Here is a 24,953-nt window from a genome sequence, read left to right as displayed (position 1 = left end):
TTAGGTAGCACTCGCTTTGTCCTTGCCATGGCAGGCAGAGGGTTAAGTGAAAGTCGTAGCCAGCTGCCTGCCACTGACCATCAGGTCTAGGCAGCAGTCACTCCTCCTGCTCAGAACTTCCACTCCAAGCCATCCTTCCTTCTTCCCCCCCTCCCCCACCCCATTCTGGCCTTCCTGCTCTGACCTCCTGGAGCAGAGCAGCCAAGTCCTCCGCGGCCCCCCCCCCCCCCAGGGTGCACCTTCCACCTCCCTGGGGACAGAGCAGCCAGCCCAGAGCTTCAGATGTGGCAGATGCTGGTCCTTTCCGTTTTTTCTGGTCATCTGTTTTTTGCATGTGGGGCTCAGCACCAAACCCTGCCCTTGTATAAATCACCAGGCCCTTAGTTATGCTCTGCAAGGCTGGTTACACAATCCATTGTACTTATGCTCCAAACCTAACGCTTGGAAGGGAAAGCAAAAATTCTCCAGGTGAAAGTTACCTTGCAGTCACTGGCCAATCATTTTTTCCCTCTGTATCCTCATGCCTGCCTGAAGTCTCTTGCTCTATTTCACTAATGTAAACTTTTACTATTTTTTTCTAAAAGAATTCAGGGAGTTGTAAAACTCCCTGAATTTTACATATTTACATAACAATGCAAAGGTTAGGAATTACCTGGCAGCTAGGTGGTTCAGTGGATAGAGCTATGTTTGGAGTCAGGAAGACCCGAGTTCAAATCCAGCCTCAGACACTTACTAGCTGTGTGACCCTGAGCAAGTCACTTAACCTCTGTTTGCCTAATGCACTGCAGCAGGAAATGGCAAACCACTCTGGTATCTTTGCCAAGAAAACCCCTTCTAGGGTCAGAGTCAGACATGACTAAAAACAACTGAACAACAAAGCCTCTGTTCAGCGCCAGTTATTTCCCCAAGACATAACAAGGCTACTGAGATAAAGCCACAGTAATGGGATACTGACTTGCTCCATTTCTGAGGGCTAGCATAAGAGACACAGTTCAGAGTCAAAGAATTATAGATCAAGAGCTAGCATATGGAGCTCAGGGAAAGTAAGTGACTTCTCAAGGTCATACACGCAGTAAGCTTTGGAGGTGAGATTTAAACCCAGATCTTCTGACAGCCCCTCAAGCAGCTGTCTGGATGGCAAGAAGGAAGACAGCAATTGGAGCCAGCATTTATTGTGCACCTGCTGTATACAAGGCCCTATGTGGTCATCCTCAGAGAGGTTGAGGTTACTTTTGTTATGAATGAAGGGCCCCTTGGCACACATTGATTCTTGAGGGCCTTCTTTAAAGTGAATGCCCAAAATCTGGGGCCCAGGATTGAAGAAAGACCTATGCTCTAAGGGTTTTGACTCCTGGTTAAAGCAATAGGTCCAGTGCTATCCAAATGGCTCTCTTCAGGCCTTGATCAGTAACATTCAATCAGATAGCTACAGTATTTTTCATGGAACAAGTAGGTAAAAAAGGAATCCCTGGCCTCCTTAAGGATATAGCTTAGGTGCTACTTCCATCCTACCTGAGGCCTTTCCAAATCCCCATAAACATTTACCTTCTCCCCATCTTGAAATTACTCTGTATTATTTTTGTTTTCACCTATTTGTGTAAACAAAATATTTGTTGTAAAGATTCCCTAGTAGAATGGAAGCTTCTTGAGGGTAAATGCTATTTTTGTTTTGGTCCCTGCATTCTCAGTGCCTCAGCACATAGAAAGTTGTTAATCAATGTCTGTTGACTTGAAGGTGGTGGGAAGAGAGAGAAGAGGAAGAGAAAGAAACAGATAATTGAAGTAACATTCTCAAGGAACTGTGAACTCAAGCAGAATCAAGGTTACACACTTTTTTTATGTGTCTAGCCAAACTGCCTTCTACAAACCTTGTGGAGCGCACTAGTAATGATAAAAGGAGATAATCATAAAAAAAGGGGGGGGGAGTAGAAGCCACCCTTAAGAATTCAAGTACCCTTCTGGCTGAAGGCCAGCCTGATGGGTCATTTTTTTTTTTTACTTCAAATTGGGATCTAAGTATCTCCTCGAGTCATAAATTTAGAACTAGAACCCTAGAGGTGATCTAGTCCAACTCCTTTATTTTACAGATGAAGAAACTGAGGCTGAGAGAGGTTAAGTCATTTGTCCAAAGTCACACTGGTAATGAAGGACAGAGTTAGGGTTCAAACTAACGTCTTTGATTTCAAACTCAATGGTCTATGCTACTCTACACACACACACACACACACACACACACACCGGTGTGTGTGTGTGTGTGTGTGTATGTATGTATGTGCATGGATAACCTCTGTGACCTTGGGTAAGTCATGTTCCTCCTTTAGGCATTCAGAGGTCTGAACCTCTCTCAGCCTCAGTTCCTTCATCTGTAAAATGAAGCTGGACTAGATGGTGTCTAAGGACATGCCTAGATCTAAATCTATGATCCTATGTTAAGATATATACATATGTGTGTATATACATGAATATGGGATACATATTCATACTCTCATTTACTTGTATAGGAAACCATGTGCAGGTATAGGCTTATATAATTGTGTCTATATACATATTATACATATATATCTACACACTGCACAATATGTGTATAGACACATAATTATATGTGTACAGATACACATATATTTTCCTACACAAACATTATACATAGGAGTACTAATAACAGAATGCACATATCACATATATGTACTACATAATATACACATAGGGGGCAGCAAGGTGGTGAAGCATATAAAGGGCCAGACCTGGAGTCAGGAAGACTCATCTTTCTGAGCCTGAGACACTTACTAGCCGTGTGACCCTGGCCAAGTCACTTAACCCTGTTTGCCTCAGTTTCCTCATCTGTCAAATGAGCTGGAGAAGGAAATGGCAAACCACTCTAGTATCTCTGCCAAGAAAACCCCAAATGGGGTCATGAAGAGTTAGATATAACTGAAACAACTGAACAACAACATACACATATACATACCTTCACATAGAAATATCATTTCTTACATATATATATATATATATATATATATCCTAATCATAGGATTATAGACTTAGAAGTGTAGAAGTGGAAGGGACCTTTGATATTATCTAATCTAACCTCATTTAAGATAAAGAACATGAGGCCTAGAGGGGTGACCCAAGGTCACAAAGGTTGGAAGTAGGCAACCTGGGATTCAAAGCCGGGTCCTCTTACCCAAAATCTAATGTGTGTGTGTGTGTGTGTAAAATAAACTCTGTGCCCTTTTATACAAATGACACTAGAGAGATGAACTGTGTTAAACGTATCACCTTCCTGAGCCACTAGCAGTGCAGTTGGACCAGCCTGGGTATTTGGGGTGCAACACAGTTTGTGAAATATGGGTGCTGGGTAGAGCTTCGGACATAGCTCTTACATAGAACTTGCAGAGAGAGGGAAGAATTTCTGAGTGAGGCCTCTGTAAAGAGTCTTGTAATTTGTAGACCATTATTATGTAATTAATTTCTCTTCTTCAGAATCTAGCAATAAAAACCACAATTCTTAGATAATCTATCTGTGGAGAAGAGAGATCAAGACTGAGGAATTTAACAGCTAATCTTACCTTAAAACTGCATTTAAAGCTTTGGGGGGGTGTGCCACCAAAAATTCCTTTGGCCACTACAAAGACCCTTACTTATGGTATCTTTAAATCTGCTTCCTGCAGTGGGAGCTCGGTCCACATTCCATTTACATGGGCCAATGGCCCTATTCAATGACTGCATTAGGATTACAGGCTTGCAGATTATAAACAAGACACCTGCAATCACCATATTCATAGTTTTTAAAGGCTGCCTGGAGAATTTTAAATGGCTGTCAGCAGATTTATTTTTTTAAACATACTGGGGTTAACATTTTCACACTTTTCACTGGGCAAAACCACCTACAGAGGTAGTTTGAGGTATGGTCTCATGGCTAATTGAACAGCTGCACACAGACATAGGGAGTAACCATTTCTGAAGAAACAGTATTTGGGAAAACCATTCCACCAACAGTCCCAGAGATGGAAATTCTTGTGCTCTCTTTCTAAGTCCTAGGAAGCAACAAGAGAAGCTTCTTCTCACCCTCCCACTTGACCTAATAGGGGTATCCAGAAGGGGAATTTCAACCTTTGGGCCCATTCTATCTCCAGCCCCTTAGTTAAAGGTGGCAGTCAGCAACGATGTGGACTCCTGCCTACCAGGGAACAGGCCTGAGCCTGCAAGGCTCACAAAACAGCTGCGGGATGATAATCACCTCTGGCCAGTACAGTGCTGTGATGCAGTGATCAAAACTAAAGTTAACCCAGTCATTTAAACTAAGAAAAACCAGTTTTAAACCTTAGGTAACAAGCTCTAACATGGAGGAGGGTGGGGGGTGGGGAGAAGCCTTATCATGAAAATATGGGGAGTAGTTACCTGGCTGTTCTTTGAAAACAAATTCTTAAAAAAAAAACACAAAACCAAAAATAAAACGAACCCCAATCTATTCCCATTCTAAAATTGAAGAGTGAAAGCATTACCTTCACAGTTTCCATTTACTGCCTCAAAAAAGCTCTATTAAATGCTTTCTTCCACAACACAGGTAAGTCTTCTAAGCATGGTGTCACCATAATAGTGACTAACAAAGGTGATTTCACAGTAGCCAGGACCAGGGCAGTTTTATCAGAACATCAGGTGTAACTGGGCCCTCTAAAGATGGTGGATTAAAGTCTCACAGTATTAAGGTCTTACAACTTTTCCCTGGTGTGTCTGTCTAACACAGCCAGATTTGGCTCATTAAGGGACTTGTAAGTCTCCCAAGGAGGATTTTATACTGCGGATGTCTGTCTTCTCACTGTCAATGATTCAGTTCTTTACTCCATTTACTATTTTTCATTTTGCTTTACCTAGGAGTGTCAGCTCGACATTGTTTCTAATAAGAGCCTCCTAACATTCATTACCAAGCCAGGACCTCTGAAATGAACCACGCCCTGAGTTTCACTGCTAGGCTTATGGGTGGGAGTGACACACATAACTGAATAAGGAGAATTAACTCAGATATCTGATTTGGTAAGGAGCTAACCAGCAATGTAGTTGGCCTGTTGTCCATCATTTGGTCAAAATGCTCTGCTGCCCTAAGCAGTATTATTTTAAACCTCTCCAGGGAGTCTTGGCCAAATTTAAAGCCATCTTGGCAAGCCCAGAAAAGTAGCCAGTATAAGGCTAAATGAGAGACGCATCCCTAAAAGGCTGTCTATAAAACCTTCGATTTTGTCTGATTTACTCCAGTTCCACAAGGGGAAAGGTGAGGAGAACAAGATAGATGCTATTTGACTGCCTTTTTGAATTTACCTACCCAGGCAGGATATTCCAATTGTAGGGATGTGGGGAGCCTTGGGAGTAAGAGAGGAGAGAGGAAATGAAGGGAAAACGAGGGGAGGAGAAGAGGGGGGGAGGGAAAGAAAGTGGAAATGGGGGTGGGTCAAACAATCTGCTCACCTCGAATGCCACCTCACAAGCCTTTTTAACGCCCTTGGCACTCAATACACAACCTGCGCATGAGGTTTTAATAATGTGCCATACTTTCAAAAGGTGGGCTCTCATTAAAGAGGTTCATTTTAGGATTTTTCAGCAGGGTGAAAATACAGTAAAAAAAAAACTGAAAGCAGGGAGGAGAAAAGTTTAAAAAGCAAACACTTAAATTATTTTAAAGAGTTCAAAATAGCACAAACCATCTTATCCAATTTGTTTCTCTCTCTCTCTCTCTTTCTCTCTCTCTTTTTCCTCTCCAAAATTTGCAACCTTTAGGAAAAGTGCAGCGTCTTTAACTACCACCAATGTTGCACACGGCCAGAGGCTGGCACGCAAACAGTTAACCCCAACAGCACCTTCGGTTAAGTGAGAGACCACGGCTAACCTGTATGCACTCTGTAATGGGCTTTTAGATGGGAGGATTTTCCATAGACTTTGCCACATCCACTGTATGGACACTTGTGTCTCTTTTCAGAGGCTAGTTTCCCCTTTGCAGACACTCCTGGGTGGAGGAGGGAGAGAGAGCCGGGCATCCCACCAGAATCCTGTCTCTCCTCGGGGCTGTGGGAAGGGCTCGACCCAGATTCGGTGGTCACGTCGCTGTCGGATCCCAGGTCGTCATCGGGGCTTTCAATACTGTCACTGCAGAGGGAAGGGGTCGCCAAGGGTCGGTATTTGTTCAGGTCCAACAAGCTTTTGGCGATGGTGACCAGAGTGCAGTAGTCCTTCCACGTATCCCCGGGGTCACCGTGCTCCTTCGTCCCTTCTCGCTCGGGCATCCTCAGCCTCTCCGCCTCGGCGGCCCCGTGCTCCGGCTCCGCAGCGCGGTTGGAAATAGAAACCAGGCACTGAGCAGCCACGAAGTCCATGTAGGCGGCTGCGGACATGGTGTGGGCCAGAGGGCGCAGGGAGGAGCAGGAGGTACCCAAGTCCAGCGGCACCAACTTTCCACCCCCCTCCTGTCGTACCTCCTGGAGTTTGCTGGCTGTTTTATTATGATGATTATTATTTGCTTTATTATTTTCCCCCTCTTTTTCCCCTACGATCAATCAGCTCGTCCTCTCTCCCCCGACGAGCGAGATCGTGGAGCCAAGGGGGCGGGGAGGAGAGAGCCGTGCGCTTTGGAATCCGCGCAAGAAGTCGACCTCAACCCCTCATCTTTACGTAACAACCAGTGACTCCAAACGCAGCATCCACAACCCGGGGCTACCGTGGGGGGCTTTCTCACTCTCCCAAAGCCCTCCCTTACCTGGGACTAGCGGGCCCCTCCAGCTTTCCAATCAATCCCAACAGACAAGCGCAACGGACTCTCTAATAATAAGGCTGTCTTGGAAAGATGCCACACGTGGCGATTTCAAGTTATGATTTCTATTGGAAAAAAAAAAAAACCCAAGGCGTTCCGGGAGGGGTGACAGCTTAAAAAAAAATGCAGAAGGGGGCTCCGCAATTCCCAGATGCCCAATTTTCTTCGTTAGATTTCTCAACGCATTCACCCAAACCAAGCAAAAAAAACGTTTGGAGACAGCAGAAAAAAATCTAGGTCTAAGAGATACTTTTGCCCCCGTGCACAGCCCGATCCACTCCCCCCTCTCCTGCCGGTCCTCACTGTTCCGGCATTCTCTTGCTCAGTAACAATTTCGCAGAATCCCATCACGTCACAATCCGAACCCCCTCCAATTGGCCGGCCAGAAGGGTGATTCAACTCTGTTTACTTTCTCCCCCTGCCAGTCAGAATGGCCTTTTGGAGGAGAGGGTGCGTCTATAACTGAGGCGTGTGGCCAATCCGACTGTTCCGTTTCAATGCCTCGTGCTACCCCTACAGCCCTTCAGCCTGGCGCTTAAAAGGGTGATGGCCAGGGGCGGGGGTGGGTCTAGTACTCGGGCCCCGCCAGCGTGGAGTCTTTCTCTGGACCCTTTTCTCTTTGCTAGACCAGGTCCCATTCCACACGTGTGGTTTGGTGACACACCGCACGCAGTCAGCGGGCTGAGTCCCTCTAATCACAATAATTTGGATTTCCATTTCCGGTCCGTAAGCAGTTAAATGCCTTGCTGCAACTGCTACAGTCCCAGCAACGAGCCTTCCAATCAAAAGTAAGTTGGCTGATGTCACTGACATTAGCTCAGCCAATCAGAAAAGACTTTCCAAAAAGTAAGTGTTGAACACTTGTAAACCGGGTAGTTTTAGTTCATTATAGAGCTGGACAAAGTAATGTTTTGGTTTGGATGATAGTAAAATTTGGATTTGAACGAGGGAGGGGCGTTATGAATAAATGTAATCTAATTATCCAAATGCAATAAAGAGAAAAACAACACATATAACATAAAAGCAAAATTTAAAAAAAAAACAAGTATAAAAATCTTTTTTAAAAATATTTTTAACCCCCCCCCCCAAACATAATTCATTCTGGATGCCTTTCAAGGGGGAGAGCGTGTTGGTTTTGACTGACTGGGTGTTCCATATTAACTTTCTGCAGACAGGTGATAGATGTGGGAGTTATCCTTTTCGTTTATGAGTTATCTTAAGTTTATAATGTTATACCCCAATGTACAAAACCATTTTTTCCCTACAAACATCTGTAGTGGTTCTTTTTGTTTGTTTGTTTGTTTTTTAATCCCTTTTTTTGGCTGTAAAGAAGAAAGGCAAATGTTTTCTCATGGTTCCTGCTTCAGCAGCCTCTCTTAGGACACATTAAAAGGGCCTAACCTGGTGGTTTGGGGTGGGGGTGGGGGAAACAGTTCATTGACTTTCTTCATGTGCCTGACACATAAAAATGATGAAGAATGATTTGGGGGGGAAAGGGGCTTTTGAGAAAATCTTTTTTTAAAAATTTCATACAGTTAAAATATTAGTGTTATTTAGAATTTAGAATAGTTCCTGATTTTATGACCAATTTATCTCTAAAATACAGAGTAGATAAAAGTTTAATTTTAAAGTATCTTTTCATTGTCTATCTCAGAGTTTTCAACCTTCTGCATTTCATTCATTTATTTAAAATGATTACAATTTAATATGTGTACATCACTAAGTTGGCATTGTTGCAAACATGAATATGATACAGTCTCTACCCTGAAGGATCTTATATTCTATCTGAAGAAATAATTTGTGTCCAAATAACCAGAAGTCAAGGAAGGATGAACCAAGTATCATAACAGAGGGAGTTCATAGGAGGTGGGGATTAGAGGATCAGAAAGTCTTCAAAGGGCAGGCAACATTTGAGGTGGGTCTTGAGGAATGGGTATGATTTCTCAGAATAAACATTAGGAGAGACAGAGAGTCCACAAATCAAAACAACCCTCTAAGCTAAGGTCACGTGGGTAGGTATCATAAGAACTGTGTGAACAAAAGTATAGATGTGAGAAGACAAAAAAGAGTTGAATTTAGGAAATGATAACCCAGTTTTACTGGAGCTTAGGCCAAAAAGAAGGGAGTAGTAGGAGATAGGGCTTTGAAAGATGGGTTGAAGCCAGGATATGGAGGGCCTTGAATGCCAAGTGGAGGAGTTCAGGCTTTGCCAGGAAGGAGCTGATGAAAGTTTTTGAATGAGGGGGTGGTGGTGGAAAGATTGTGACCAAAGCTTTGAATTAATATGATCAGTCTGGCAATGGTATATAGGATGGGTTGAAGGGTGAAGAGAATGGAGGTAGGAAGTCTATTTGGGAGACTCTTGCAATAGTGGAAAAATGAGAACCAGTTAATGAAGCTAGTGGGAATAGAAAGGATGTGAGAGATTTTATCAATGGTTGATATGGTGACTGTTTTCTCTTCTTACTGCCATATGCCCTGAAATTAATTAAAGGGAACTAATTTTGGTTGGGGAATTTTGTGACATCCCTTGAGATACTTGGAAACATATGGAAGTGTCACCAAAAAAGAAAGAAAGAAAAAAGTTCCTAAAAATACGTCCTAAAGCATGTCATGAATAAGGCCTTATATTTTAACTTCAGCACTTTTATCACTGTTACCTCATTTTCTCTCACAACAACCTGAGAAGGCACAGAGAAGCCCCAGTCTTTATCAGTGGAGAGACCTCCCACAACGATGAGATAATGGTGCAAACAAAGCAAAACAGCCGGCTAAGGCAGGAAACACAGGAATCGTCATTATCCCAGGGGAGGAGAGTAGAAGGAATAATTGGATATTGCCTTAGAAGATGTGGTTTTGAATTCTGGCTCTATTTATGTCTGTTTGATCTTAGCAAGTTATCTACTTTCTCCTGCTGTTGTACAGCCTCTCCCTAGCCCTGGAGTGGTCCCTCTGGCCCCATCCTGTTCCCTGTGTCTGCAGATTTCTTGGTCTGTCTCTCTATGCTGACCTGGGCCAGACAAAGGACTCACTGTGAATTTTTTTTTATTCTGGATTTCTCCATTAGGATTCAGTCTGGCTCACTTTATAGATCTGTTTGGAGGAATTGTGGACTGGAGCTCATTTGCATTGATTCCTTCTACTCTGCCATCTTTGCTCTGCCCTGATGCCTCAGTTTCTAATCTGCCTATCTCTCTGATCAATCTCCTTTTCTGTGGAATAAAGAAATTGGACTCTGTGATCTCTAAGGTCAATTCTAGCTCTAAATCCTATGAACCCATTTGGTAAAAGAGGAAACTAATACATGGAAAGATTGAGTCATTTACATAGGTCACACAGCTAGTTGGTTCTATGTCTCACACTAGAACTCAGATCTCCTGATTTTCATGCTGTTTCTCTTTCCACCAGAGCAAGTGCCTCTTCAGTTAAATGAAGCAGGTATAATACCACAAAATAAAGTTGTTGTTTTTCTTTTGTTTGTTTTTTTGGAGGGGCAATCAGGGTTAAGTGACTTGCCCAGGGTCACACAGCTAATGAGTATCATGTGACTGAGGCAGGATTTGAACTCAAGTCTTCCTGACTCTACGGTCGGTGCTCTATTCACTGCACCACCTAGCTGCCCCTGAATAAAGTGTTTTTATGAAAATAAAATGTATCCAGAGACTCCTAATTCACATGGTAGAGTTGAAAAAATAACTATTCTGTGGTCTCCCTACCATATTTTGTAGTCCGGGTACCTCAGTTTGCCTTTCCTTAGAAAAACGACTGATCTGAATTTTGTGAGTTCTTTTCCATCATGACAGTTGAGAAAAGCATCTAGTGTCAGTTTATCTTGCAGGAGGCACAATGTCAGAACAATTGATTAAAAATACATTTACTTTCCTAGTTGGGTGTGAGAGTTACTTGTCTCTTCTATGTAAGGACGGCCCCAAGGGGATTCGCACATTACCTATTAGTTGTCAACCTTGGCCTCCTGTCTTTTGGGAAAGTTAACAGCCAGGCTCTAGAAAAGAATCTATTTCTGGGGCCTAATTCGTGTGTGTGTGTGTGTGTGTGTGTGTGTGTGTGTGTGTGTGTGTGCGTGCGCGCATGTGTGTGTGCACGCGCGTGCATGTATAATATATTTTAAAATTTTATTAATGTCTTTTATGTTTGTGTATATGTGTATGTGTGTATGTGTATGTATGTATATGTATATATGTATAATATATGCTTTAAGTTTTATTGATGTCTTTTGTATTTATACCACAATCAGTTTCTGACGTACAACTCTCCACTGAACCCATCCTTGTAACAAAAAGTTAAGCAGAACCAGTTGATATAGCAACAACAGCTGGTAGCATATGCAAAATTCCTTACCCACAATCTCCTATCTCTTATCCGAGAGGAAGAAAGTATGTTTCAACATCTCTCTGCTTAGACCAAGATTAGTTATTGTAATTAGTCAAAGTCCAATTGCCTTCTTATGTTTTAATTTACATTACTGTAGTTATTATATTAGGTATGAGTGTGGGTGTATATATAAACATATACAATGTATGCACATGTGTTATCTGTATATACGTATGCATGTGCATGTAGGTATACACATGCACATATACATGTATATACACATTTGTTCAATCATTTTGCAGTGATATCCGACTCTTCACTGACCCCATTTGGGGTTTTCTTGGCAAAGATACTTTTGCCATTTTCCTTCCCCAGCTCATTTTACAGATGAGGAAACTGAGGCAAATAAGGTTAAGTGACTTGGCCAACATCATACAGCTAGCAGGTGTCTGAGGCCATATTTGAAGTCAGGAAGATGAATCTTCCTGACTCCAGGCCCAGCACTCTATCCATTATGCCACCTAGCTGCCCTACATGACCATGTGTAAATGCATATGTGTGTATATGTATGTATATGTGTGTGTGTATAGACCCACATATACATATGTGTACACACACATATATATGTGTGAACTCATACACCTAGAGAGCTATAGATATATAGGTGTATGTATATATACTCATACATACAGACATATAGACTATTGCAGTCTGCTAGCCATGTGGGAGATAGAAAACTCTTAGATTAGCTGCATTTGTAGAAATGGAAACTGAGAACACCTACAAAAGATCTTAGCCAGAACTTACTCTCCCCAGAGACTGAAGTGGTATAGGAGGAGTGTGTATCTCTAGAGTATTAGGAGGAAATGTTTGTTCTTCTGTTGTCATTTTGTCTAAATATTCTTTTGTAAACATTAATTCATAATAAATGGGGTGCACCAGTCACTGTGGCTGACAGTAAGGGTAAAAACAAATAAATAACTTGAGCCAATAGCATTAAAGAAGCAATACCTCAGACCCCTCAGAGTTATACTAAGAGGTAGGTGTAGTTGATTTGGCTCTGGGAAAGTGAGTCCAGAGCATCCTTGATACAAAAAAAAAGAGAAGCTGAAAATTAGAGATCAATCATGTCAAACTCAAACAGAAATGTGGGCCACTAAACAATACATAAGGATCCCTGCAGGCTACATAGTGACTTAAGTTTTAAAATGGAATATTACCTATATTTTATTGTATTTTTATTTATTTTGTTAAATATTTCCCAATTACATTTTAATCTGGTTGAGGCTGCACTGGGGAGTGTTATGGGCCACTTTCGACTTATAGGCCATGTGTCTGACACCTCTGTGCTAGATTATAATACAGTTATGTGGCTGAGTGAAGTCAGTCCCCAAAAGTAGGCAATGAAAACTTGAAGGGAGGCCTCTAATGATGTGCCAAAGGAATGTGCTTCTGGCCTTTTTAATAACTTTATTAATAGTTTTCACTAACCCATTGACTTGCATAAAGGCCTGGATGATATGGTTATCAAATTTATAAAAGATATGAAGTTGGCTAGAATAACTACCATGTTCAATGAAAGAATTTGGATTCAGAGGAATATCGACAAGACAAAAATGTTGGACCAAAAAAAAAAAACAAGATGACATTTAATAGAAATTAATATCATAAGAAGAAAATGGTGGAGGCATGTCTAGTTAGGAGTTCATATGAAGAAGACCTGGGGATTTTGGTGTACTATAAGCTCATAATCAGTCAGTGGTGCTGTATGATAGCCAAAAAAGAGAATGTGATCTTGGGCGACATTAAGAGTGGCATAATGCTCAGAACTAGGTAGGTGATAGCCCCCTGTGCACTCTGCCCTCATCAGATTACATCTGAAGTGTTGTGTTCAGTTCTAGGTACTAGGAAGGACACTGATAAACCTTCCAGAGGAAGGTGACCAGGATGGTGAAGGGTGTTGAGATCACGCCATATAAGGATCAGTGAAAGAACTAGGAATGTTTAGTGTGGAGCGGAGAAGACCTAGAGGGAGACATAATAGCTGTCTCCAAGAATCTGAACAACTGTCATGCAGAAGAAAGATTTCACTTGTCCTTCTTGGCCCCAGAGAGCAGGTAGAATTGCAGAGACAGATTTAAACTCAACGGCTACGTCAGAAGTCAGTGAGTTCCCCTTCCCTGGTGGTCTTTGAATAAAGGTTGAATGACCCTTGTTGGGTAATCTGGTATGGTTTAGTTAAATGTGTTCTGTACTTCCTTCTAGCTTTTGAGAATCTGAGATTTCATGAGTCCTGGCTGAGTTTGAGGCCCAACTAATCTTTTATGTGATCCTGGCAAGTCACTTAAACTCTCAATTCCATCATCTCTAAAATAAGAGTGTTGGGCTAGATGACTCCTGAGGTTTCTTCCATTTATACCAATCAATGAGTATATAATAGCTAAAATTTACATGATTTCACAATTACAAAAAGACTTTTCATACATAGCCTTAGTTGATTGTCACAACAATCCTAGGGCAAATACCATTACCTCCATTTTACTGAAAAGAGAAGTGAAATGACTTGCCCAAGGTCATACAAGTCTAAGTCAATAATGTCCTTACAAATATCAACCAAGGTTTCTCATGTTTTCTTCCTTCCCCTGAAACATGGATTAGCTTTCTGTAAAGGGGAACAAAGATGTCCCTTGAACAAGACTGGCTTCTGCCTCCCTTGACAAAGTTTGGTGTTAGCCTCTGGGATCCCCTCCAACTTGGTAGATGTCTAAAGACCATTCTACCCTCTAGACCAGATAAATTTCTATATGGAGATGAAGGGTGTGTGTGTGTGTGTGTGTGTGTGTGTGTCTCCTTGTTGCATATCCTTGCTATGTTAGGACTACATAAACCTTCTTTTGTTAACTGTTTAATGACTTATGAGTAAGTACCTCATTTCATTCCAACATAGACTTCAATTAACAGGGTATTAGTGGCTGGCCTTCCCCTAACACATTTTCTGTTACAGCATATAGGCACATGGTAAAGGAAAATGTTTACCATGGAATGATGAAAGGTTAGAGCTTAAAGGAATTAAGTCCAATCCCTCATTTTACATATGGGGAAACTGAGGGCCAGAGATTTAAATTACTTGTCCAAGGTTACATAGCTAGCTAAGGATAACACTCAGATTAGAGCATAGGTCTTTTAATTCCTAGCCCAGAGTACTTTTTGCAGTACATGTTGCCATCTGTATCTTTTTCCCCCCAGAAGTAATTTAGAACTTTAAGTGCAGAGACACAACATAGCATAATGGATAGTCAGGAAGACCATGATTCAAATTCTTCCTGATTAGCTGTGTGACCCAGAGCAAGTCACTTAACCCCAATTGCCTCACCAAAAAGAAAAAAAAATCTTCTTGACATTTGCTAGTTCTGTGATCATGGATATATCACTTATCCTCTCTGAATCTCAGTTTCCTCATCTATAAAATAGGGAAAGTGTCAGTAATACCTACCTCACAAAGTTGTTGCAAGGTTCAAACAAGATAATGGGCATAAATTTTTTTGCAAAACTTATAAAGTTCTGTATAGAAAAATCAGCTATTATTATTCGCCCTGATGAAATCTTCCCTAGCCTTAATTTTTTTAAAATAATGAACAATGCTGATAAAATTATATAGTGATCATAAGGTAAAGGAAATAGTAGGGGCAAAACTTCTTTTGAATGAGTAGAACCTCTGTCCTGAATTGTGAACTGCCTATTGGACATGTCAAACTGGATGTCCTAGAGGCATCTAAAACTTGGCATGTCCAAAACAGAACTCATTATCTCTGCTCACAACCCTCCCCTCTTCCAAACTTCCCTATTTCTGTTGAAGGCACCACCATTCTTCCAGTCTCCCAGCTTCATAATTTTGGCAAATTGGGTCTGGACGGCTGCTCTGCCCTTAGAACTGGGCAAGCTGTCTGGCACTTGAACGATTTTCAGGGCACTGCATCTTTGCTAGACAGGTCTATCCACTAGACTCCTTGGGCTCAGTCTTCAGTGAGCAACTTGCAGTCTTTTTCCACTGGCTTGGCAGGGTGGTACTGTGTTCTCTTCAGCTGGGGTGTTACAGTTCTCTTTTCAGCTTTGGAGTGCTATGGAGCTCTTTCAAACTAGGGAAAAAACCTAGGCTAGATGAGTCCTCTTTGAGGCCCTCAGGGCCTTGTCTCTGAGGTTTGCCACTTCTAGGCATGAGGTAGGAGAGATCTAGTCTCTTTAGTGAGAGATTCTTCCTGGTTCAAAAGCACCCCTTGCTGGAGGGATCAGTCTTAATTGAGTCACCTTTCCATACTCCTCAAGGGAATCTTGTGCAGATGGCTAGCTAGAGATAAAGCTAAGAATGCAGTTCATGGCCTTGAAGGTCTCTTCATATGGGTTAAGTTATACAAGCATCAGAACCTTTCTAAGGCAGAGGTCTGTTTTGCTTTCTGGAGGCCTCCCTTTTTCCATTTTGATGCCTCTGACTTTTCATTCCTTACGTGTTTTGCAGATCTCACGTGGGCACTCCTTCTTATACATTGTATTTGTGCCCTCAGTACCTAACACGATGCCTGGCATCTAGTAGGAGCTTAAACAAATGCTTGTGGATGGTGTGATTGAGAGAGCAAGAAAGGAATGACGGTTGTGCCACTGTACTGGCCTCATCTAGCACTTATCAATGAGTTGATAATGGTGAGAAACTATTCAGTGTCTAGAGCACCAGACTTGGGAGTTAGGAAAAACTGAGTTCAAACCTGACTTCAAACACATACTACTTCTGTCACCCTGGGCAAGTCAATTAACTTGTCTTCCTTACCTTCCTCATCTGTAAAATGGGGATAATAATAGTATCTACCAGTCAGGGTTGTGGTGAGGATCAAATGAGATAATAATTGTCTGTCACTTAGTACACAGTGCCTGGCACATAGTAGGTGCTATATAAATGATGATGACGATGGTGGAAGCCACTCAGCTCCACAATTCTGCTTCAGAGGACTAGTTGAGCATAAAGCATTGCTACACTCCTTTATGTTTTCCATCCTAGGAACTGAAGCATATAGGTTGGACCTAGATGTTCAGTAGAGAGTAAGTACTCAAATACTTTTGCATTAACTATCAGGAGGAAGTGCCATAATCTCCCCAAAAGATCTCCCTGTGGAACTTTATATTTCAAAACTTACTCCTTTAGCTTAAGGTTAAGATGCAAAGCCCCCTGGGAATAGTAATGACTTAAGCTGTTATTGTCACTAGACAGTATTATGACCATGGGCATTCAACCTCTCTGAGCCTCAGATTCCTCATATGTAAAATGGGAATGATAACATTTGGATTAGTAGTCAATCACCTAGGATGGTTTTGAGGAAAGCATTTTATAAATCTTAAACTGCCGTTTGAATACAAATTGTTATTATTATTGTCTCCCATCCTTTCCATATAGCAGATTTTGTGGGTGCTGAGTGCCAGAGGGAAGGGAGGAGACACATGTCATGAAATAGGAGTGAAGATGAGGAAATAAGGTTACAAAATTGCAGACAGGTTGGCCAAACATCAACTTTACTGATTTCATAATGTGGCCCAGGGCCACCCTCGTCTTCCAGGCTACCATAAGCCACCTACTGCTTGTTTGATGTTATGTTTACACTGAGTGTTTGCTGGCTTCCTTAGACAAGCACAAATATTAGCAACTGCCTCAGAACTTTAGTACATTACTACTAATGAGTAATAAAATATTGTACCGCTGACAGCAAACTAGTATTCATTCCACTGACCAATATTCAAACCACACTAGGACTACAGGCTAAGATCATACACTGTACTCTGGCATGTGGTCCAATAAAAGGGACTCTAAACCATGATCCAACCTATAGATTATACCAAAAAACTCAAGGCCACTTCCTAGTATTAACATAAATCTTCCTGTTGGAACTCTGCTGTAGAACTAGGGTTTTATGGCTTGGGAATCTTTTTGACTTTTGTATTTTGGCAGTTTGCCCAACAAATTACACACACTCAAATTTCCCCTTCGAAACAGAAATGGGTATTCATTGAACATAAAATGTTAAAATATACACCATTTCCTTTGGGGAAAATTTCAGCTCAAAAACAAATAGGCCCATCCACCCAATTGCTTCTTTCAATGGGGAATTTTATTCTGATAAAATCCTTACCATTCGACCATAGGAAAAGTATACAGAGAAAGGAACTGGGAAAGAAATGTACTTTTCTAAGATTCTCTCTGGATCATTCTTGAAATTTGGGGTTCATTAATAATCTTTATACCTTTAAAGAACTAAAAGGGTAGGAGAAAGAGAGAAACCATAGAAAAAAGCTGCTAGGAGCAAGACAGATAAAGGAGATTAAAAGGAATTGTCATATTGGTCTAAATATTTGCCATGCCTGAAAAATGAAACATTTTTGAAAGAAATATACATACACACATATACTATATATAATAGCACAGTTCATATATGTGTACTGTACTGTAAATATATGCTACATACAATATATAGCACATACATGTTATATATTATGTACAGTATATGTGTTATATGTAACATATTATATATATGCATATTAAAATACAATTACATAAGCATATATAGCTATATTTTTATATGTGTGCATACATACCATAAAATAATATGACTTCAGTTTTATACAAAGCAAGATTTTTTGGAAAATAATTTATATATACCTTTCCTTTCTCTATTTGTGGTCTTGCTCTGTAATTCATACATAGATGAAACCTAGGAACTTCAGTACTTGGTACTTGAAGGGTAGCAATCAGTTTCCCTTACAAGCACTTAGACTCACAATGCTTTAAAAAAAAAAAAAGGAACAACCTGATTTAATTACACATTAAAAACACAGAAAGGACTAGCCCATGGACAATCTGCTTAGTATCATAGATCTAGAGCTGGTAGGGATTTCATGATCTAGTCCAACCCATGAGGAAACTGAGGCTCAGGGAGGTTAATCTGTCTACAGTCACAAAGGTAGCAAGCATTAGAAGCAGATTGTGGACCCAGTTTCTTTGACTCCAGAGTCAGTGTACATTTTATTGCACTATGCTGGCTCCATACTGACTCCCTTCCAATTTGGCTGTCTCCCCTAGTGGCCTATATAACCTCCATATACTTATAGTACAGTTCTGGGTGGGGTGGGGAGGGACAACAAAGGGGAGGTTAGGTTTTGCTCCTCCATGATGGAGATCTGTGTCATGTTGCTCTTTCACAGGGAACTCTCCGTTCACTACTTCCGTTCACTGTCCCACTGTTACCATTCTCTGTTCCTGAAGGTGTTGTGGGCTCTTCATGTTACCTTTATTGTGCTTGGCTCTGCTTAGCTGGTCCCTCTTCTCTGGCTGTTCTTCAGTAGATGGTACTAGTTGACTTCTCTCCAGGGTTCAGCTCTAGAGCAACTGAACAATGATTAGAGTTTTAGCAGACAGGGTTATGCCTCTTTCATAATTTCAGGAATCAGGGATTCAATGGGATTCAATTTTACATGTATTTGTTAATGTTAATATTGATAATGTTAATATTAATTATCTACCATGTGCAAGGCAATGTGGAAATGAAAAATTTCTTACCCTCAAAGATTATTTTCTTTAAACTTTCTGTTTCTTTATAACTAAGTCTTATAGCCCTACTATCTACACAATGTGGGAATGCCTGTTTTCTGGACTGTACAAATGTGTATCTGTTTTCTACTCCAGATCGGCCTGCCATTTATTTACCTTCTTCTTTTACCAGTGCTTGAACAGTGTGCCACCCACTCACGTTAGAACCTCCTACTAAATCTTTTTGGAATTTGAAAAGGTCTTCCCCTTCTTCTTCCATTTGGATTTCAGCCTCTCACTGTCTTGCAGGGCAACTGGAATGGGTTATACAAATAATCCAGGAGTCTCATGCCAGGACAGAATCCTGTGATTCAGAGGGTGAAGGGACAACCTCTCACTACCTTATTAATACTTTCCTACTGACAATGAAATAGAATCTTTCATAATACACAGATAGGCAGGTGGAATACAAGCTCCTTGAGGGCAGGGACTAGGGATTATTTATACTTATATTCTGCCATAACACTTAGCACAACTATCCTCTTTTTTAAAAAAAATTAAATATTTTATTCTAATTACATGTAAAAACAATTTTAACATTTGTTGTTTCAAATTTTGAGTTCCACATTCTCTACCTACCTACCTCTCCTCCCCTGTCATTGAGAAGGCAAGCAATTTGCTATAGGTTATACATGTGCAGTCATGCAAAACCTATTTCCATATTAGTCATATTATAAATAAAAAACAGAAAAAACCTTATATATAATATATAATACATATAACATATAACAAAAATAAAGTAAAAGATAGAATGCTTGGATCTGCATTCAGACTCAGATGGTTCTTTCTCTAGATTTGGAGAGAATTTTTCATCCCAAGTTCTTCAGAATTGTCTTGGATCTTTGTATTGCTGAGAATAGCTAAATAAGTCATTTGTAACTGATCATGGTACAATGTTGCTATTAGCGTGCACAATGTTGTCCTGGTTCTCATCACTACATTTTACATCAGTTCATGAAGATCTTTCTAGGTTTCTCTGAAAGCATCTTGCTAACTTGTTCAGCCATTCCCTGACTGATGAGTATCCTCTTAATTTCCAATTCTTTGCTACCACAAAAAGAGCTGCTATAAATATTTTTTTGTGTATATAGGTCCTCTCCACCTTTAAATGTCTTTGGGATACACACCTAGGAATAATATTGCTGGGTCAAAGAGTATGCAGAATTTTATAGCCCTTTGGGCATAGTTTCCAATGCTGTCCAGAATGGATGGATCAGTTCACAACTCCACCAACAGTACATTAGTGTCTCAATTATCCCACATCCCCTCCAACATTAATCATTTTCCTTTTCTTCATGTTAGCCAATCTGAAAGGTCTGAGGTAGTACCTCAGAGTTGTTTTAATTTGTATTTCTCTAGTCAATAATGTCTTAGACCATTTTTATATGACTATAGATAGCTTTGATTTCTTCTAAAAAGTGCCTATTCATATCCTTTGTCCATTTATCAATTGGAGAATGACATGTATTCTTATAAATTTGACTCAGTTCTCTAAATATTTGAGAAATGATGCTTTTAGCAAAAAAAGAAAAACCCTAGCCATAAATCCCCCCCCCACCCCCAGTTTTCTGCTTTCCTTTTAATCTTGACTGCACTGGTTTTGTTTATGCAAAACCTTTTTGATTTAATGTGATCAAAATTATCCATTTTACATCCTGTAATGTTCTCTATTTCATATCTGGTCATAAATTCTTCCCTTATCCATAGATCTGATAGTTAAATTATTCCATGCTCCCCTAATTTGCTTATGGTATCTTTCTTTTATGCGGCAGCTAGGTGGTGCAGTAGATAGTGTGCCTGGCCTGAAGTCAGAAAGCCTCATCTCCCTGAGTTCAAATCTGGCCTCAGACTAGCTATGTGAACCTAGACAAATCACTTAACCCTCTTTGCCTCAGTTCTTCATCTGGAAAATGAGCTGGAGAAGGAAATGGCAAGCCACTCCAGTTATCTTTGCCAAGAAAACCTCAAGTGGGGTCACAAAGAGTTGACGTGACTGAAACAACTGAACAACAACAAATTATCCTTTATGTTTAAATCATGTACCCATTTTGATCTCATTTTGCTATATAGTATGAGATGTTGAACTATACCTAGTTTCTGCCAAACTGCTGTCTAGTTTTCCCAGCAGTTTTTGTCAAATAGTGAATTTTTGTCCTTAAAGTCTGGATCTTTGGATTTATCCAACACTAAATTACTATGGTTATGTACTACTGTATATTGTGTAGCTAATCTATTTCACTGATCTACCACTCTATTTCTTAGCTAGTATCAGATTGTTCTGATGATTACTGCTTTGTAATCTAGTTTGCAATCTAGTATGACTAGGCCACCTTCATTTTTTTCATTAATTTTTCATTAATTTCTTTAATTCCCCTGATATTCTTGACCTTTTGTTCTTACAGATGAATTTTGTTATTATTTTTTTCTAGCCCTATAAAATAAATTTTGGTAGTTTGATTGGTATGGCACTGAGTAAGTAAATTAGTTTAGGTAGAATTGTCATTTTTGTTATATTGGCTCAGCCCACTCATGAGCAATTAATATTTTTCCAATTGTTTAGCTCTGACTTTATTTGTATGAAAAGTGTCTTGTAATTATGTTCATATAGATCCTGGGTTTGTCTTGGCAGGTAGACTCCCAAGTATTTTACATTATCAACAGTTATTTTAAATGATATTTCATTTTCTATCTCTTGCTGCTGGACTTAGTTGGTGATATGGAAATGCTGATGATTATGTGGATTTATTTTATATCCTGCAACTTTTTTGCTAAAGTTGTTAATTATTTCAACTACTTTTTTTAGTTGATTCTCTAGGATTCTCTAAGTATATCATTGTATCATCTGTAAAGAGTGATAGTTTTGTTTCCTCATTGCCTACTCTAATTTCTTCTATTTCTTTTTCTTCTCTTTGCTATAGTTAACATTTCTAGTATAATATCGAATAAGAGTGGTAATAATGGGCATCCTTGCTTTGCCCCTGATCTTATTGGGATGGCTTCTAGCTTATCCCCATTACAGAAAGTGCTTACTGATGGTTTTAGATAAATACTACTTAATATTTTAAGAAAAGCTCCATTTATTCCTATGTTTTTAATAGGAATGAGTGTTGTATTTTGTCAAAAGCTTTTTCTGCATCTATTGAGATAATCATATGATTTCTTTTGGTTTTGTCATGGATATGGTCAATTATGCTGATAGTTTTCCTAATATTGAACCAGTCCTGCATTCCTGGTATAAATCCTGCCTTGTCATGGTGTATGGTCTTTGTGATATATTGCTGTCATCTTCTTGCTAGAATTTTTGCATCAATATTCATTAGGGGAATCGATCCATAGTTTTCTTTCTCAGTTTTAGTTCTTCCTGGTTTAGGTATCAGCACCATATTTGTGTCATAAAAGGAATTTGGGAGGACTCCTTCTTCGCCTATTTTTCCAAATAGTTTATATAATATTGAAATTAATTGTTCTTTAAATATTTGGTAGAATTCACTTGTGAATCCATCTGGTCCTGGGGATTTTTTCTTAGGTAATTCATTGATGGCTTGTTCAATTTCTTTTTCTAAAATAGGGTTATTTAAGTACTCTAGTTCCTCTTCTGTTAATCTGAGCAATTTATAATTTTGAAAATATTCATCCATTTCACTTAGATTGTCAGATTTATTGGTATGTAATTGAGCAAAATAGCTCCTCATAATTGCTCTAATTTCCTCTTCTTTGATGGTAAATTCACCCTTTTCATTTTTGATACTGGTCATTTATTTTCCTTCTTTCTTTTTTTAAATAAAATTAACCAATGGTATATTTATTTTATTGTGTTTTCCCCCATAAAACCAGCTCCTGGTTTTATTTATTAGCTCAATGATTTTATTTTCAATTTTATTAATCTCTCCTTTGATTTCAGGATTTTCAATCTGGTGTTTAATTGGGGATTTTTAATTTGTTCTTTTTCTAGTTGTTGGTTTTTTTTTTTTAGTTGCATGCCCAATTCATCGATCTGCTCTTCCTCTATTTTATTGATGTAAGCATTTAGAGATATAAATTTTCCTCTAAGTACTGCTTTGGCTGCATCCCAAAAATTTTTGTATGTTGTCTCATTGTTGTCATTCTCTTTAATGAAATTATTGATTGTTTCTATGATTTGTTCTTTGCCTCACTCATTCTTTAGGATTAGATTATTTAGTTTCCAATTAATTTTTAATCTATCTTTCCACGGCCCTTTATTGAATGTAATTTTTATTGCATTATGATCTGAAAAGGATACATTTAATATTTCTGCCTTTCTGCACTTGGTTGTGAGATTTTTATGCCCTAATACTTGGCCAGTTTTTGTGTAAGTGCCATGCACCTCTGAAGCACAAGTATTCTCAGTAAATACTGACTGAACTTAATTGGATCAGTGAACTTGTGAAAGAAAGGGACCTTAGAAATCATCTTTTTTTGTTGTTTAGTTGTTTTTCAGTCATGTCTGACTCTTCGCGACCCCTTTTGGGGGGGTTTTCTTGCAAAGATATTGGAGTGGTTGACCATTTCCTTCTCCAGCTCCTTTTACAGATGAGGAAACTGAGTTAACAAGGTTAAGTAACTTGCTTAAGGTCACACAGCTAGCGTGTGAGGCTAGATTTGAACTCAGGAAGTTTTCTTGCCTCCAGGCCCAGCACTCTATCCACTGCTCCACCTACCTGCTCAGAGATCATCCAGACCCCTTAATTTTACAAATTATATAACTGAAGCTCAGAAAATTGAATACTTTGGCCAAGGTCACAGGTCAGTGTGGGATAGCAGAAGATAACACAGGAGTGAGTCAAAGGATCTGGGTTCAGATCCCAGCTTGCTACCTACTGACCTTGGGCAAATTATTTAACCTCTCTGGGCCTCACTTTCTTCATCTGCAAAATGGGTGTTTGGATTAGATAATCTGAGATCCTTTACAGCTAAAAATCTATTAAACAATAAGAGGCAGAAGTGGAATTCAAACCCTTATCTTTTGACTCCCAATCCACTGTTTCTTCCCACTATTCCAAGCATAACACCTACCAACAAAGAGCTGTGTGTGCTGCATAGGAAAAGAAGACTTGAGTTTGAGTCATGGCTATGCCCCTTACTAGCTAGCTGTGGGACAGTAGACAAATCACTTTGTCACTCTAGATTTCATCACCTAAAATGAATTAAATCAAAGATAATGTCCCTTTTAACTCTAAAAATTCTATGACTCCATGTATAAATTTTCAGACTGTGGAATGGAATATATGCTTGTGTCCTATGCTAATTAATTAATTGACAAGTATTTAGTGCCTACCAGTTTCAAGGTTCTTTGCTGAATCAAAATGAAAACTACCACGTCCTAGACTATAGCAGCCATAAAGCTAAATTATTAAGGTGAAAAAAAAGTAAATTCTTTTCTTCCATTTGTTTGTTTTCAAATTGATTTGAGGAATTGGAGGCTCAGTAATCTATGTCATTGTGCTGGTCTGTTGGCTAAATTTTTCCTTTCCCCTTGATCCCCTCCATGAATTATTCTTTCTTCCTAGCCCCAGGGAAACATACCTTTCAGAGGGAGGAATCTTGCTCTATAGGTTTCATTGGTTTAGACAGCTGTTGCTTTTCTTATTCGTGGGAGGAAGGAAGGGAGCAGAAAAGAATCCACAGTCTCTGGAGAGAAGTCAGAGGACGGATCCCGTGGTCAAGAAGGGTAGGGGTAAAATATATCTTGTTCCTTAAACCTGAGTGGGTCAGAGGAACTTCCCAATCTAGGCCTTGGTGACCCTAGCCCTGTTGGGTCTCAGTTATCCAATCTGGGCATATTGTACATTTAAAAATAAAATTTCTGGGTAAATTGCAGAACAACCTGAATTGATGCAAGGAAGTGATGGCACAGCGGGGCTTAATAGGACATACCCTGGAATCAGCTGACAGAGGAACTCCTCACTGTCTGCTAAAGTCACTTAATTTCTCGGAACCCCAGCTTCCTCATCTGTTAAGATTCCAGGGATAGAATGAATGATCTTTAAACTTCCTTGGAACTCTTGCCATCTATACAGTATTATCTTTTTGATGTGGAGCGGGGTGGGGTAGGGTTTGAGATACTAGGGGAAGAAGGTAATAACCTCTGAAGCACTTGAACACGTATTGCTAATGGCATTATAATGCTAACTAGTGAAAACCCCCATTGCATCCAAAAATAAAATCCAACGTAGCTGGGGT

The 24,953-nt window shown here is 39.8% G+C and overlaps 1 protein-coding gene across 2 annotated transcripts in view; it reads right to left on the bottom strand.

Moving 5' to 3' along the window:
- Window positions 1-24,560, bottom strand: part of KLF9 (Kruppel like factor 9) — a 42,632-nt gene extending 18,072 nt beyond the window's left edge. The window contains exons 1-2 of one of the 2 annotated variants that reach the window (XR_003567072.1): window positions 24,297-24,560; window positions 18,452-18,551 (exon numbers count right to left, since the gene is read on the bottom strand). Coding sequence is in view for 1 of the 2 variants with exons in the window: in XM_027839490.1 (XP_027695291.1) it covers window positions 5,879-6,380 (502 nt within the window). In the remaining variant the exon portion in view is untranslated. Of the gene's footprint in view, window positions 1-5,878; window positions 7,314-18,451; window positions 18,552-24,296 lie in introns of those variants that run through there. The other variant, XM_027839490.1, reaches the window with a different exon arrangement.
- Between the last annotated feature and the right edge of the window lie 393 nt (window positions 24,561-24,953).

The sequence above is a fragment of the Vombatus ursinus genome, unplaced genomic scaffold (genome assembly GCF_900497805.2).
Source record: "Vombatus ursinus unplaced genomic scaffold, bare-nosed wombat genome assembly UNPS02014832.1, whole genome shotgun sequence".
Taxonomy (NCBI): domain Eukaryota; kingdom Metazoa; phylum Chordata; class Mammalia; order Diprotodontia; family Vombatidae; genus Vombatus; species Vombatus ursinus.
Note: the sequence above shows the minus strand (reverse complement) of the source record. Positions and strands in the feature narration are given on the sequence as shown.